General features: G+C 41.5%; 1 protein-coding gene across 2 annotated transcripts in view; it reads left to right on the top strand.

Moving 5' to 3' along the window:
- LOC126355769 (UDP-glucosyltransferase 2-like) overlaps positions 1–12,835 on the top strand; it is a 74,071-nt gene that overhangs the window by 24,903 nt on the left and 36,333 nt on the right. For both annotated transcript variants that reach the window (XM_050006173.1, XM_050006174.1), the window contains exon 2: positions 7,616–7,797. In XM_050006173.1, the coding sequence (XP_049862130.1) occupies positions 7,624–7,797 (174 nt within the window). In that variant the 5' untranslated portion in view covers positions 7,616–7,623. The remainder of the gene's footprint in view (positions 1–7,615; positions 7,798–12,835) is intronic.

The raw sequence follows: 12,835 nt of genomic DNA, 5'->3' as shown, positions 1-12,835 counted from the left end.
TCTTCCAAGGGCATGTCACGGATAGTAATTCCTGAAGTTTTTGTTTTATGTGATGTCTGGAAGCCAAGTGCTCTGAAAAGTCACCAGCAGAGATCGGCAAAGCTGCAACACGAGAGTTCCCGCTTTCTTTCGATGCTGCTTTTTAGTCAGGTATGAGGAGCCGCAGTACCCATCGGTTGATGGTATCTAACTTACCGATGGTTTGTGACTTATGTTGTTAAGGGCTATAAACTATAATGCTTTCCTCCTCTGCAAACGACTCTACATAAACGCGAAGATTTTGTGACACCAGAGCCTCCATCATTTGCGCCGTAATTGCTGAGTCACTCCTGGGTGGTGGGCTGTCATTTAGCGGCCCAAACTGGGGCTTCATGCTCGCCAGCATGGCTTCCATATACAGTCATTTTTTTCTGTGAATTTAGGTCATTTCCTTCTTCCCATTTTTAAAACCATAAACGAACCACCACCAAAGATTCATTCCCCTCAAGAAGATCATAGTAGATCTGGTGGATTTTGAGTGTTGAGAGGCTGCAGGTGATGGATTTATTTACTCACTCCGTGTGCATCTATGTGTTACTGAGGAACTGTCGTCTGCATTATTAGCCGCTACCGGTGCATCGACATCCTATTCATCCTACACCCTCCAGTAACTTAGAGGGAATTAGACCTGCACTCCTGCAAGAAGAGAGCAGATATTTCAAAAAAAAAACTGCCGCCAACCTAGTCTGTACAAATGTGGTACAGGTTTTAGTATAGCTTTCGTGTTTGTCACGATATGCGTGAATATTTCATAGGACAGGCCGTCCTGGAGATAAATAGCTTTATGTGATCAGTTTAGCTATGGATGCCTTTGGATGCGGATTTGTTTATGAGTTTCAATTGCGTCTTATTTGTGTTGTTTTTAGTCGCAGGGCAGCAAAAATTGCTCTTTTGTGAGTGAAAAACATTAAATTATCGTAGCGCGTTACGAAACGCAGTGAATTTCATAGGGCAACTAGTATCAGCGAATTCATTCGTACATTATTGGTGTTGGGCATATGTTGTGTTGTGCTTGTGTCATTAAGTCTCGTGAAAAGGTTAGGAACTAGAACAACAGCGGAACTGTGACAGAAAATATTAGGAATCGGAATGTATATAGAAGAGGTTGTGCGACGGGCTAAACATTCTCTTGCTGTAAACCAGTCTAGGAATAAGAGCATTACATGGTATAACGCTAAGTGTACGTTATAAAGCAATATTTTTAAACTAATAATTGTGTGTGTCATAGAAGAAGTTATTGATACAGATTCAGCTTCATCAGATGTGCAAATATTTCTTCTACATCTGTACAAATAAACAACACAGTGGCGCATGTTGGAGAGTGCTGGAGGCCGGTGTTAACACGGTAGAAAAGTCTGACAAAACCGAAGCGCCAGTTAGCTGTGAAAGGGGTAATCAAACGATCCTTGTATCAGGACATTTCGACCTACATCTTTATCCTTACATATTTTATGAGGCATGCAAATAAAAACTTCTAGGTCAAAAAGTGAGCGTCTAGCTGATTCTCCGTAGCTATCTATGTTAACTCACGCAACAAAAGCCACTGTGCATTAGAAACTCTACAAAAGCGTGTTGAACATCCGTTACGTATTGATAAGGTTTTTGTTTGGTTTGTAGTTTCTGAACCAGTTTTATTCTGGTCTTCATTGTTTTTCGTTATGCAATTTTCCTCTGCTTCTGCGCGACGTGTAGGTTTTGAAAATTTTCAGTTCTAAAAGTAAGTGCAAAATACAGTAGGTCTGTCCAGTGCTATTGTGCCAACGGCAAAATTCATTCTACGATTCGTTTCAAATAATCGAGACATATACCAGCTGCAAGTAGTCATCATGATGAAAAAGGGAAACACAACGACTGTAAAAACTCATGAAATCAGTCTTCTAAACACTAGATGCTGAGTATAAACGAAGATGATCAATAACCGCAAGAAGAACATCACGAAACCTTTAATTTCTGAGGAGAATATGGATTTAGATCAGGTCGTTCATGCACAGCCAATTTGTTTGCAATTACGAGCGTTATAGAAAAACACAGAGAATTTAATGTAGAGAACTATGGGGCCCTTACCATCTTCGGGGAGACTTTTTATGGTGAGCCGTTATGGCCTATGGAAGATTATGTCTGAATGTGAATATACATATCATCAAATAGAGCCAAGGAAAAGTCTTTACAAAAATACACCAATTGCGATAAACACACGTGTGAGCCAAATACGATAAATAATTATTTACAAAGTATAACAATTCTGTGTGGACTACCACTTACGCTTTTTAATATTTGTATTGTTTTCATTCTTTCTAACAGGAAATGTTAACAAAAAAAAGAAAGGAATTAAGATAGCGGATGAGGAATACTTCAAACTGCTTTTGATTGCAGATGCCTTCGTTATTATTTAAACGAATGAAGATGACATCTAAACACCAGTACATCAGCTAACGAAACACAACATGAAAGTTTGTAGCAATTTCTACGGAAATGATGGCATTCCGAGGAAAAAAAAACCAATCAATTAAAAAAATGTTTTACATAATTCAGTTTTCGAACAAGTCTTTCAAATCTCTTATTTAGAAGTGCTACTGCTACTAGTTTTGATTATTTTGGTACTCAAAATAAAATATTCCAAATTTCAAGCTGTACGTGGTGTCATTAGCAGAACTTGGGCATTAATAAATAGAAAGAGACCGTCATGATATTCCAGACAGTCTTGGCTATTCCTGTGTTGATCCATGGAAACGGAAGCTAGGTTACCATAAAATAACAGGAGAATATAATTGAAGCATAATAAATGGGGAGGATGAAGGTGCGCACAAGACAAGACATGAATAGGAATGAAGGTATCAGAGCAGAATTAAATATTTTCAACACGAATGAAAAAACGCAGAAGTATCGTGAAAATTATAGACAACACCTCGTCAAAGATGCAACAATATGCTACTGCTATACAGGTTAATTAGCTGTATTCTGTAACCATCAGTTCTGAGAACTTCTGTTTTAGTAAAGTACTTCTCCACTCTGGTATTACGATAATCCAGTGTGCTACAAATGAAAGCACACAAAAAATTTCTTCTCTGTCCACAGCAAAAGCTACAGACTCCTAACGAACCCCAGTGAGGTGTTCGGAAATCCCCGTTAAAAACTTGTAGGGCTTGTAGAGAGGAACGAGTACATAATATTCTGAATATGAACCCACGACCGGAAGCGTATACTTCCGTTGTAGCACGATGTCAGTTCAGATGTTTAACTCATCTATATCTGCTCGAGAAATTTAGTCAGGCGTGACGCAGAACAATTATTAGGTAACATTTTGAAAGGAGACATTACGAAACACACATTCACACACATAAACATATTTGTATTAACACGTAAACATTACGTGTTTACAATATTCCAAAACAAAAAAGAACCCAGCATACTGCACGTACGGAATAGTACGGACGCATTACAACAGCGGCTTGATGTGGCAACCACCAACGTTGTTACGGTCAATGTACCTACGAAGAACGTTCTGGAATGCACTTACCACCGCACCTGATGTCACTCCAGTTTTTAGTGCAGCCGCCAAAACACGTGCCAGCAGATCTTCCTCTCTCTCTACAAGAGTCTGTTGCTTACCAGGACAAGCAACTCAGACTTTTCCCTCAGCAGACGTGCACGCATTTTATACCTGAAAAAATGGGGGGGGGGGGGGTGTTCCGGACGTGGGCTTCCATTCAAATTATCGTGTACTCAGTACCCTACGAAAGATCTAGAAGTTTATAACGGAAGTTCGCAAGCACCCTGTAGATGGCTGGCATGGACTAAAAACAAATGGAATGATAGCACTAAACAATAAATCCAAAGCGAAACACACTTCAGAGCTTGCGTCTTCCCCCTCAGTTGCACCAAAGTCTGATTCAGATTGTGCAAACAAGATACTTTGAAACAGAAGAGGTAGACAGATCTACATTAGTGTAGTACCTCAATGAATCCCTCCGTCAAATGTGCACACACCTGGAAATATATGAGTTGGGGCGTATGGAAATCACTGAGTAGGCTTAGAATTGATGTTCGTAAGTGCTACGAAAAACTTCAGAAGTGGTATTCCCCTAGACATAGCTAGGCACTACTCTTCTCCTTGGTGCTCTGTTCAGCGACCGTGGGCAGATACGCCTGTGCATCCCACTGGAATGTACTAAACTACGGAATTCCTTAAACCTGTTATACATTTTTCTGCTGTTTAATCTGATAACAGATGTATTATGTATTTTTGAGTAAATTATGCTTCTGAAACAGCTACCACGTAATAAAACTAAGACACTGTTTCAGACATACATCACGTTTTATTCCTAACTCTACCATATTACGCTGAGGTGACAAAGGTCATGGGATAACGACACGCACATATGCGGATGGCCATAATATCGCATACACAAAGGTATAAAAGGGCAGGCAGTACACTGGCGGATCTGTCATTTCCCTGATTCATGTGATAGGGTTTCCTACGTGATAATGGCTACAGGACGAGAATTAACAGACGTTGAATGCGGAGTTGGAGCTAGACGCATGGGACACTCCATATCGGATCTCGTTAATGAATTCAGTATTCCGAGATACACAGTGTCGAGAGTGTGCCGAGAATACCAGATTTCAGGCATTATCTCTCACTATCAACAACACAGTGGTCGATATCTGGGAGCAAGGGCCTTTGCGCAGAGATTTCAGTAGTAACAGACAAGCAACAATACGTAAAATAACCGCAGAAATCGATGTGGAACGTCCAACAAACGTTTCCCTTAGGACAGTGTTGCGAAATCTGGCGTTAATGGGCTATGGCAGCAGACGACCGACGTGAGAGACCAACAGCACGACATCGCCTGCAGCGCGTGGTTTCGTGACTCTTGGCAACTGGACAACTGTGGCCTGGTCAGTTGGGTGCCGATTTCAGTTGGTAAGAGCTGGTGGTAGTTAGTAAATACGTAGAACTAAGGTTTTTGGAGAGGAATTCCGGTGCTACTAAATAATGCAACAGAACTCTGATAAAAGCAGTTACATTCTAGAGACTCGTTGGCCTCAAAAACCTTTGATGCAATTTTTTACAACCAAGTTGCAAAATCGTAGTTTGCACGCCAGAATGCAGACAGATTGCGGTCAGACGGATGGGTTTAAAACCACTGTCGGATGGCGATTGCCTTTCGTTGTTGTCTCAATCAGGTTAATCCCAATTGTGATCGTTTTAATATCATTCACTCAGCGTCTTTTAGTGCACAAGGCCAGGTTGTTGTATTACTGGATGCCACGGAACTCAGTCTTTACTTACACTTGATAACCCACATAAAAATAAGCATGAGCATAACCAATTGGTCAGAAAGATCATGGGCACAAAACAATTACAGAACTGCAACAGAAGGAGCGAGCACAGCACCTGACTTACTGTGCTCAGTGACGGTCGTGTTGTTGCATGCACTAGGTTTTGCTCAATTAACTATTTGCTACTATACCTCAGTAATTGTCACACATTAAGATAAACATTTGTTCACAGTCAAAATAACTTCACCCCCGTGTCACGGTGTTGTGCAGATGTAGCCAAAATGCAAAGCTTAGTCTGTAGTCTTGCGGGGGCGCAACTGCCGGCCATCCGTACTGTTGCCCGGCCTAATCACTAGTCCTCAACAATGGCGAGCTGTGCGCTCCTTCTCCCTCCCTCACAAAACCGCTTGTGACGTCAGCCACCACCTCTGCCCTTAAAAACAGACACCTTTTTACCTTATACTTTCCCTCTTGCTTTTTGCGAAAATGCACTTTTGGTTTACACTCTTGTGCAAATTTTACTCTGGCCCCCTGCTCTAATTTAAGTTTTTCAAACGAATTGCTTCTTTTGCTCTTAGGGACCCTCTGGTAGGACCAATCCACCTTCTCAATCCCGAAGGGGTGCCCGCCTGTGGATGCTGCGTCATATTTCTAAGCTACCCCCGGCTTTTCTGTGTCCTTCCGCCTTCACGTTCTTGCAAGTCACCGTGCTGGCCCACAGCGCCCGATTCGGCTCTTATCGCAACACGCTACATCCGCTCTGGCCGTCTGTCTGTCTGTCAACTCGCTGCTTTCTAATCGACTCTAGAGTAATTAAAAACGCTAGAACTTTATTTTTATTTCCCGTATCATAACCGGGTTTCTTTCTGAAGCCACTTCATATTCTTAGGTATCACATGAAGTTCTTCAAATTATTGCTTATATGAAGCGTGGTCATTCGTGCACAGCATATTGCCACGTTTCACGTAGTATTTGTGTAGATTTTAAACACAAAAGAGACTTTTAACTACTACAGGCAAAAGGGTATGATGGATGCCCAACTTCGCACCTATATTTTACGAGCTACTTTATAAATCAAGAATAAGAGACTCCCTTTCCATATTATCTTATTAAAAATACCATTCCATTTTAACAGACTTATTAACTGGATAATTTGTAAATAGCATTGCCATAGATAATAACCATCATCATTACGGTAGTCCATTACCTCTGCCTCTCGTACATGTTGACTTTTGTAAACGAATACACTTTCCGAAACGACAAAAAGTATTTTTCATTGTCGTCAACTACCCTTGTCCCAACAATAACATTTATTGCAAATACTGTTATTATTTACAACTATAAAAGTACGGAAGTTTCGCACAGGTCTCCTGTTGTTCAACAAAGCTTCACACAATTTAAAGATAACACCTGTAATGGCACTGTTTGAGCTACCTGCGTGAATAACGAGTCTTAATTGTCTCCGTTCCCCGTAGTTGTCTTTTTCAGAGATTCAGTGATACTGGTCTAAGAACGATAAAGGGGAGAAACAAGAACAAAAATGAACATGTTTCACAAGTATTAGTGGGGTACTTCGGCGGTTATGATATAGTCATCTTTTCTGATGAATACCGACAGGAATACATTACATTTCTTCTCTTTAGAGCACTACAAAACGCCTGTCTTAATATCATTAATGAAGGTAATTTAGAATGGGATCTGTGGAGTTATTCAAGCTGTATGGGGGGGGGGGGGGGGGGGGGCGTGTGAGAGAGATGCGTGATAGTGTCGCATAGAGCCCTAAGATTAATTACAATCTTTTGGAGCATAATTTGTGATAGAAGCGATTATCGATGGTAGTAGTAACGTAATTAAACATTTGAGAAACGAAAATGTTTCATATTACGATTCCCAGCATTTGTTTGGATATGAACCTAAAAGCATTTTCAATTCGGAGCTAGTCTCTTGCCTTAAAATAACTACATGTGGTTGTCGTAGATACTTTCATTGTACTGCTCATTCTGGATTGTACCAAAAGAAACCTACTTTTCGTTAATGCAATTCTGTACTTCCTCTACTACAAACGAAACCCATATCTGTGCTGCTGCTTTCTGAATTCTTTTCAGGTAGTACATGAACGTAAGTTGAAACTGCAGTATCCCACTAGTATTCTCGCATTATGAAAAGTGTAACAAGGGCAATTAAATAACGTAAATTACTTCCCCACTCCGTTCCGAAACAGCACTAAAATTATTTGTGCTTGGCTCTTTGCATCCTGAATATCAGTAGCGTAATGTGGCTACTTTTCTTTCAGCATACGACATGAAGATCGCCCTGCTGCTTTTGCCGCTGCTGGTCCATGCGTGCGCATGCGCGAGGATCCTGGGCATCAACCCCACGCCATCCATCAGCCACCAGCTGCCCTTCCTCATCATCATGCGAGCTCTCGCTGAACGTGGTCACCACGTCACCATCATCACCACTGACCCTATGAAGGTAAGGAAATACAAAACGCTCATATGGCATTACGAAAGGTGTAATTTTGTGTATTTCATTCAAGGAAAATTGGTATTTGACGTATTAAGGGAACACTTATCAAAGCAAATTATTCTACGGGAAAAACCTCTCCAAGTTTCCATTTACCTAGAAAACTTACTGTAAGTCTTGATACAAGGCGAGTAAAGAGTTCTTTACTACGTGAGAGAAATAAAAGCTCTCCAGACGAACACACTTCTTCATCAGTTCCAAAGCATAGCGAGAAATTTCGACTGCAGGGTAGTTGGTGAATACCTGTGTATCCTTCGTGGAGTACGAAATGTGCCGTTAGCTGCTGGTAATTCGAAATAAAATGCTGTGCAGTACGTTTGTGTTACGTTCAGCTTCTGTCTTCTTTTGCGTAGTCTGTTGCCGTAGGTAGAGAAACCGTACTGTATGTTCTACAGATAAAACTATTCCGTTAAATTTGGCTTTCCAACCTTACCAGATCACATAATCAATAAACAATGCAAATGAAGCAAGAGAATTAAAACATTAATTTACAAACGCTTTCATACCATTGACGTGAAACCAAAAACCTTAACAATGCATGTAGCGAAGGCCCGCTGCCAAAAGAAGAATCTCTAATACAAGGCTCTGCCGTGCCACTCCTCTTGTTGTAGGCTATTCGAAACATGAAAAGAAGGAATACTACAGTTTAACGTCCCGTCGATGGAAATATCATTAGAGACAGAGCACAAGTTTAGGTTGGGGAAGGATGGAGTGGAACACGTGCCGTATATTCTGTGAAGAAGTCTTATTAGCATTGTCCTTAAGCAATTTATGGAAACTAGGATAAACCAGAATCGGGGTTGCGGGACGACTATTTGGTCCATCGTCCTTCCAAGAGGCAGTTCAGCCCAGTACCACTGAGTCAGCCATTTCACTAGGGAGAAGCTCCTCCAAGCCTAGAGTTTGTGCCGACACATGGCAGATTAGGATCACCAATCTATGGGGTTTAAAGCAGAACTTAAGCTCAGTCTGACAGTGTGGGGCATACCAGAGGGTTGGTAGTGAACTGAAAGCGTATTTCATGTCTTGAGTTTCGATGGAACTACTGGAGAGTAATAGATTGTATGCTGGCCATAGGCGTCTACCCGTCTCTTTCTTTCGTTCCATGTTCGTCGATAACAACTTCAGCATGTCAGTATACGGCACAACTAATTCTCATAGTCATCTAGGCCATACGGAAAGACCAGCTCGCAGGGAGTGAATGTTCAGTTTCTTTCATTAAGACTATACTTAACATGGCGATCTTGAGTTCCCATGTTGCCTTAGCACTTTTTGACGACTTTCGAGTTGAGTTTGACTTGATATTGACCCAATTTAAAATAAATATTTAAAAATAAAAAACTGGTGTATTTAAACCTTTCCTTTTTCAGGAAATAACTGTGCAGCATATTAATTAAAGTGGCTTTGCCAACAGAGAAATATAAATTCCTACTATAAATTTAACAAACATTTCTATACAACATCTATTGTTTAATACTAACATGTAAAGAACTATGAATTTTTCACCCTAAGTATGAGAAGAAACAACTTTATCATAAATTCGTAAAGGATCTAGGTCGTTGTTAATTTTAATAAAACCCTTTCAGGAGAGTTAAACTACTCTTTAGTCTATTATTTAAGAGACTTTCAACAGCTCGAATATATAGTTGTTTCATAATGATGCTGCCTGATGTCCAAAATGCTCTCATTAAAAAAAAGTCGTCGTTCCCCTGATTGCTTGCTTCAGTGGCATTCCTTTTTTCACATACTTCGCTCCTTACAGATAACTGTCTAGTTTGTGACGGGAGCCATCGACGTTATAAATGTTTACAGCCTCCTCGCAGTATTCAGGTTTCCTGCATCCGACAGGGCGAGGAGATTCAGTGGTTAACAAGCTGTACTCACATTTAATTCGGCACTCCAAATTTATATTTTTGTTGAACTTTTTTAAGTACTTAAGATTATCTGTTGACCCCCTTGTTTATCGTCGTCCAACCAGAGATTATCTTCCGTTTCTTCCCGTGTACGGAAGGTGTCGACGTTAAGTGACTTTGGGAGGATGCAAGATGGTTTAGACAGAATTTCTAGTTAGTCTCATGAATGGCAGCTTGCTCTAAATGTATAAATATGTACGTTAATGGAGACTAGCAGGAAAAACTATTGTGCAATGTTAGAAAACAGCTTTAGTAACGTGCTTCTTGATACCAACAGGTCGATTAAACATTTAGGCGTAACATTACAAAGTGATATGAAATGGAACATGCGCTTTAGGAGGGGTTTAGAGAAAGTGAATGGTCAACTTTGGTTTATTGGAAGAATGCTAGTAAAGTAGGGCGGACTAACGAAAGACATCGAATCAATTCAGATCCGAAAGCTAGGTTTGTTATCCATAGGTTACATCAACACGTGATTATTATGATGATGCTTTGTCAACTTAAATGGGAACCCCTGGAGAGAAGACTACTTTACTTCTTGCGCGAAAGTTGAGAAAATTTAGAGAATCGACATTTGAAACTGACTGCAGAATGATTGTACTGGCGCCAACGTACATTTCGCTTAAGGACCGCGAAGATAAATGAAGTTAGGGTTCGTCGGAAGCATACAGAGAGTCGTTTTTCTCGCGCTCAATTTGCAAATGGAACAAGAAAGGAAATGGGTAGCAGTGCTTCAAAGTAGCCTTCGAAGTGCATCATACGCTGGTCTGTGGAATACGTATGAGAGCTGGTTTCTCCGCATGGGGCAGGATAAGGCTACGATTGTCGGTGGAGCCATAATCAGCTACCCTCGGTTGCACAACAAATACGTAAACTTTATTTAACGAAATTAAAATTTTAAAACAATCTCTTAAAAAACACACAATTGACAGTTTGACGGTTGAGGGCCTTATCACAGGTAAAAAAGTTCCACAATTTTAGGGCCGAATGCCACCAACAATAACTTCAAACAACAAATGGCTGCAAGCCGGTATTATAAGTCAGAAGAACAATTCCAAATAGCACATACTAAGATAAATACTTCGTTTTAAAACAAATTGTAACACGGCTGAAGACGTTATTATAAAAGATGTGAAATTATTACTAGGCTGAAGGCCACAAACAGTTTCAAATTACAAACGGCTGAAGGCCTGAATAGGAAGTCAGGAAAACAATTCCAAATAGCACTTTTAAAGTAAATCCTCTACTTTTAAAACAAGTTTGCTTAAAAAAACTAACTGTAACACGGCTGAAGGACTTACCACAAAAGAAGTGAAATTATTGCTCGGCTGAACGCCACACCAACAATAATTAGAAAATTACAAATATCCTTAAAACAAACATCACCATCTAAGGAATCACGACAAGCGGTCCTCAGCAAGTGTTTCAAGGGTCAGCCTGGGAAAGTAAAATATAAGATAAGGTGAGACAGCCAGCCAAGAGTTGAACTCACTAACAGGATGGCAACTGAAACTAGGGGCAGCTTATGTGCCGACCGACCGACTAACCAATCTGCCTAAAGTCCGATCACCGATACATCGAAGGAATATTTTTAGGCAAGGGTGAAGAGGCAGACAACACAACACTACGTCTTCAGTAAACACCCATGGCCGAAGGAAACACTAGAACCAACTTCCCAATATATATATATTCAAAGTACAATACAGGAGGCTGTCGAACTACATGCGGTATCGGACAACATCAACACGTCGAGGAAAGGTACACTTCCGGAAAAGTACGCTAACCTACAGGTCAGGCAACTGGGGTGTTAGCGGCCACAAGGCAGAAAATGCCGCTGGATGCACTTCAATAATAAGAATAATACTAAATTCAATGATTACTAACAAATAGAGAAAGACGTCTGCAATATTGCACTGCCTCGAAACACGGCAATCGTTGGCTCCAGGCTCAGCGGCCATGGCAGCAACAACCCGCCGACGAAAGCCGAGATCTCAGAATAGTCGATGTTGCATTAGCAGTTAACTCTTCACTCAAAAGCCCAGGGTACGGTGTGCAACGAAGTCGTCTCGCAGCTACCCCTCCTCGATCCGGCAGTGACAGCACCTTGCCAGTGGCCCCGTCTTGCCCTCGCGCTGCACAGACCTGCTCGGTGCTGCGCTCCAACCGAACTGATCTCCGTTCGCAACTCTCCACTAAATCCAGTACGCAGACAGCATTAAAATGACTGCTCATCAAAACCAGAGTACACACACGGATCCAGGAACACAATTCCAACAACAACTCACAATACTAAAACCAGTCACAGTGAAACACCACGGACGAATTACATACAAGTCGGCACAAACAGAGAGAAGCCAGAAACACACACACACACACACACACACACACACAGATGAATGTTGCACTACCTGAATACCACGGTCCATTCAACAAAAACTATCTGAATCAGGTCCTTTGACGTGGTCGTGCACTCTCGCCACCACATCCTTCCTGCAGACAGTGCATGTGTGTCACCAGCTGTCGGGCGAGTACTGGCTGTCCGGACCTCACTGCTGCTCCGTTCCAACTCCATTCCCTCGGCACACGACGGCCCGGAAATAATAGAGGCCGCTCCAAAGATGATTCCACAGTATGCGCCATCGATAAGCGCTGCTGCTGCCACTCACGGGCAGGCAAGCCAGTAACTTAGTGATGCCAGTAAATCGAATAAGGAACGAGATGCCACAGCCGCAATGACAAGATACCAAGCAATAAACGTCATGAACACGAGCCGCGCACGGCTCAACGTGCTTAGATGTGGGCTAGTAAACTTTAAAGAGCTTTTTTTTGTGTGCTCCCGATACGCGATACAAGAATGAGTTGTAAATTTGAGGTCCTTTTTTAGCTACAGTCACACGAAACTCTCACATAATTTCCTATCTGAAAGCTTTCTAACCACAGAAATGGGAAATACATCCACAGATCTTCTTATAAAGTACCTTCTTATCTAGTATTACTTTCGTTGCCTAATGTCCGACCCCGGTAGCTCAGTGGTTCGCCGGCACGGTAGCGGAGCGTGTTCGGTCAGAGGGTTA

The sequence above is a fragment of the Schistocerca gregaria genome, chromosome 3 (assembly GCF_023897955.1).
Source record: "Schistocerca gregaria isolate iqSchGreg1 chromosome 3, iqSchGreg1.2, whole genome shotgun sequence".
In the NCBI taxonomy this organism is placed as follows: Eukaryota; Metazoa; Arthropoda; class Insecta; order Orthoptera; family Acrididae; genus Schistocerca; species Schistocerca gregaria.
This window is presented reverse-complemented; position numbering and strand designations above follow the sequence as displayed.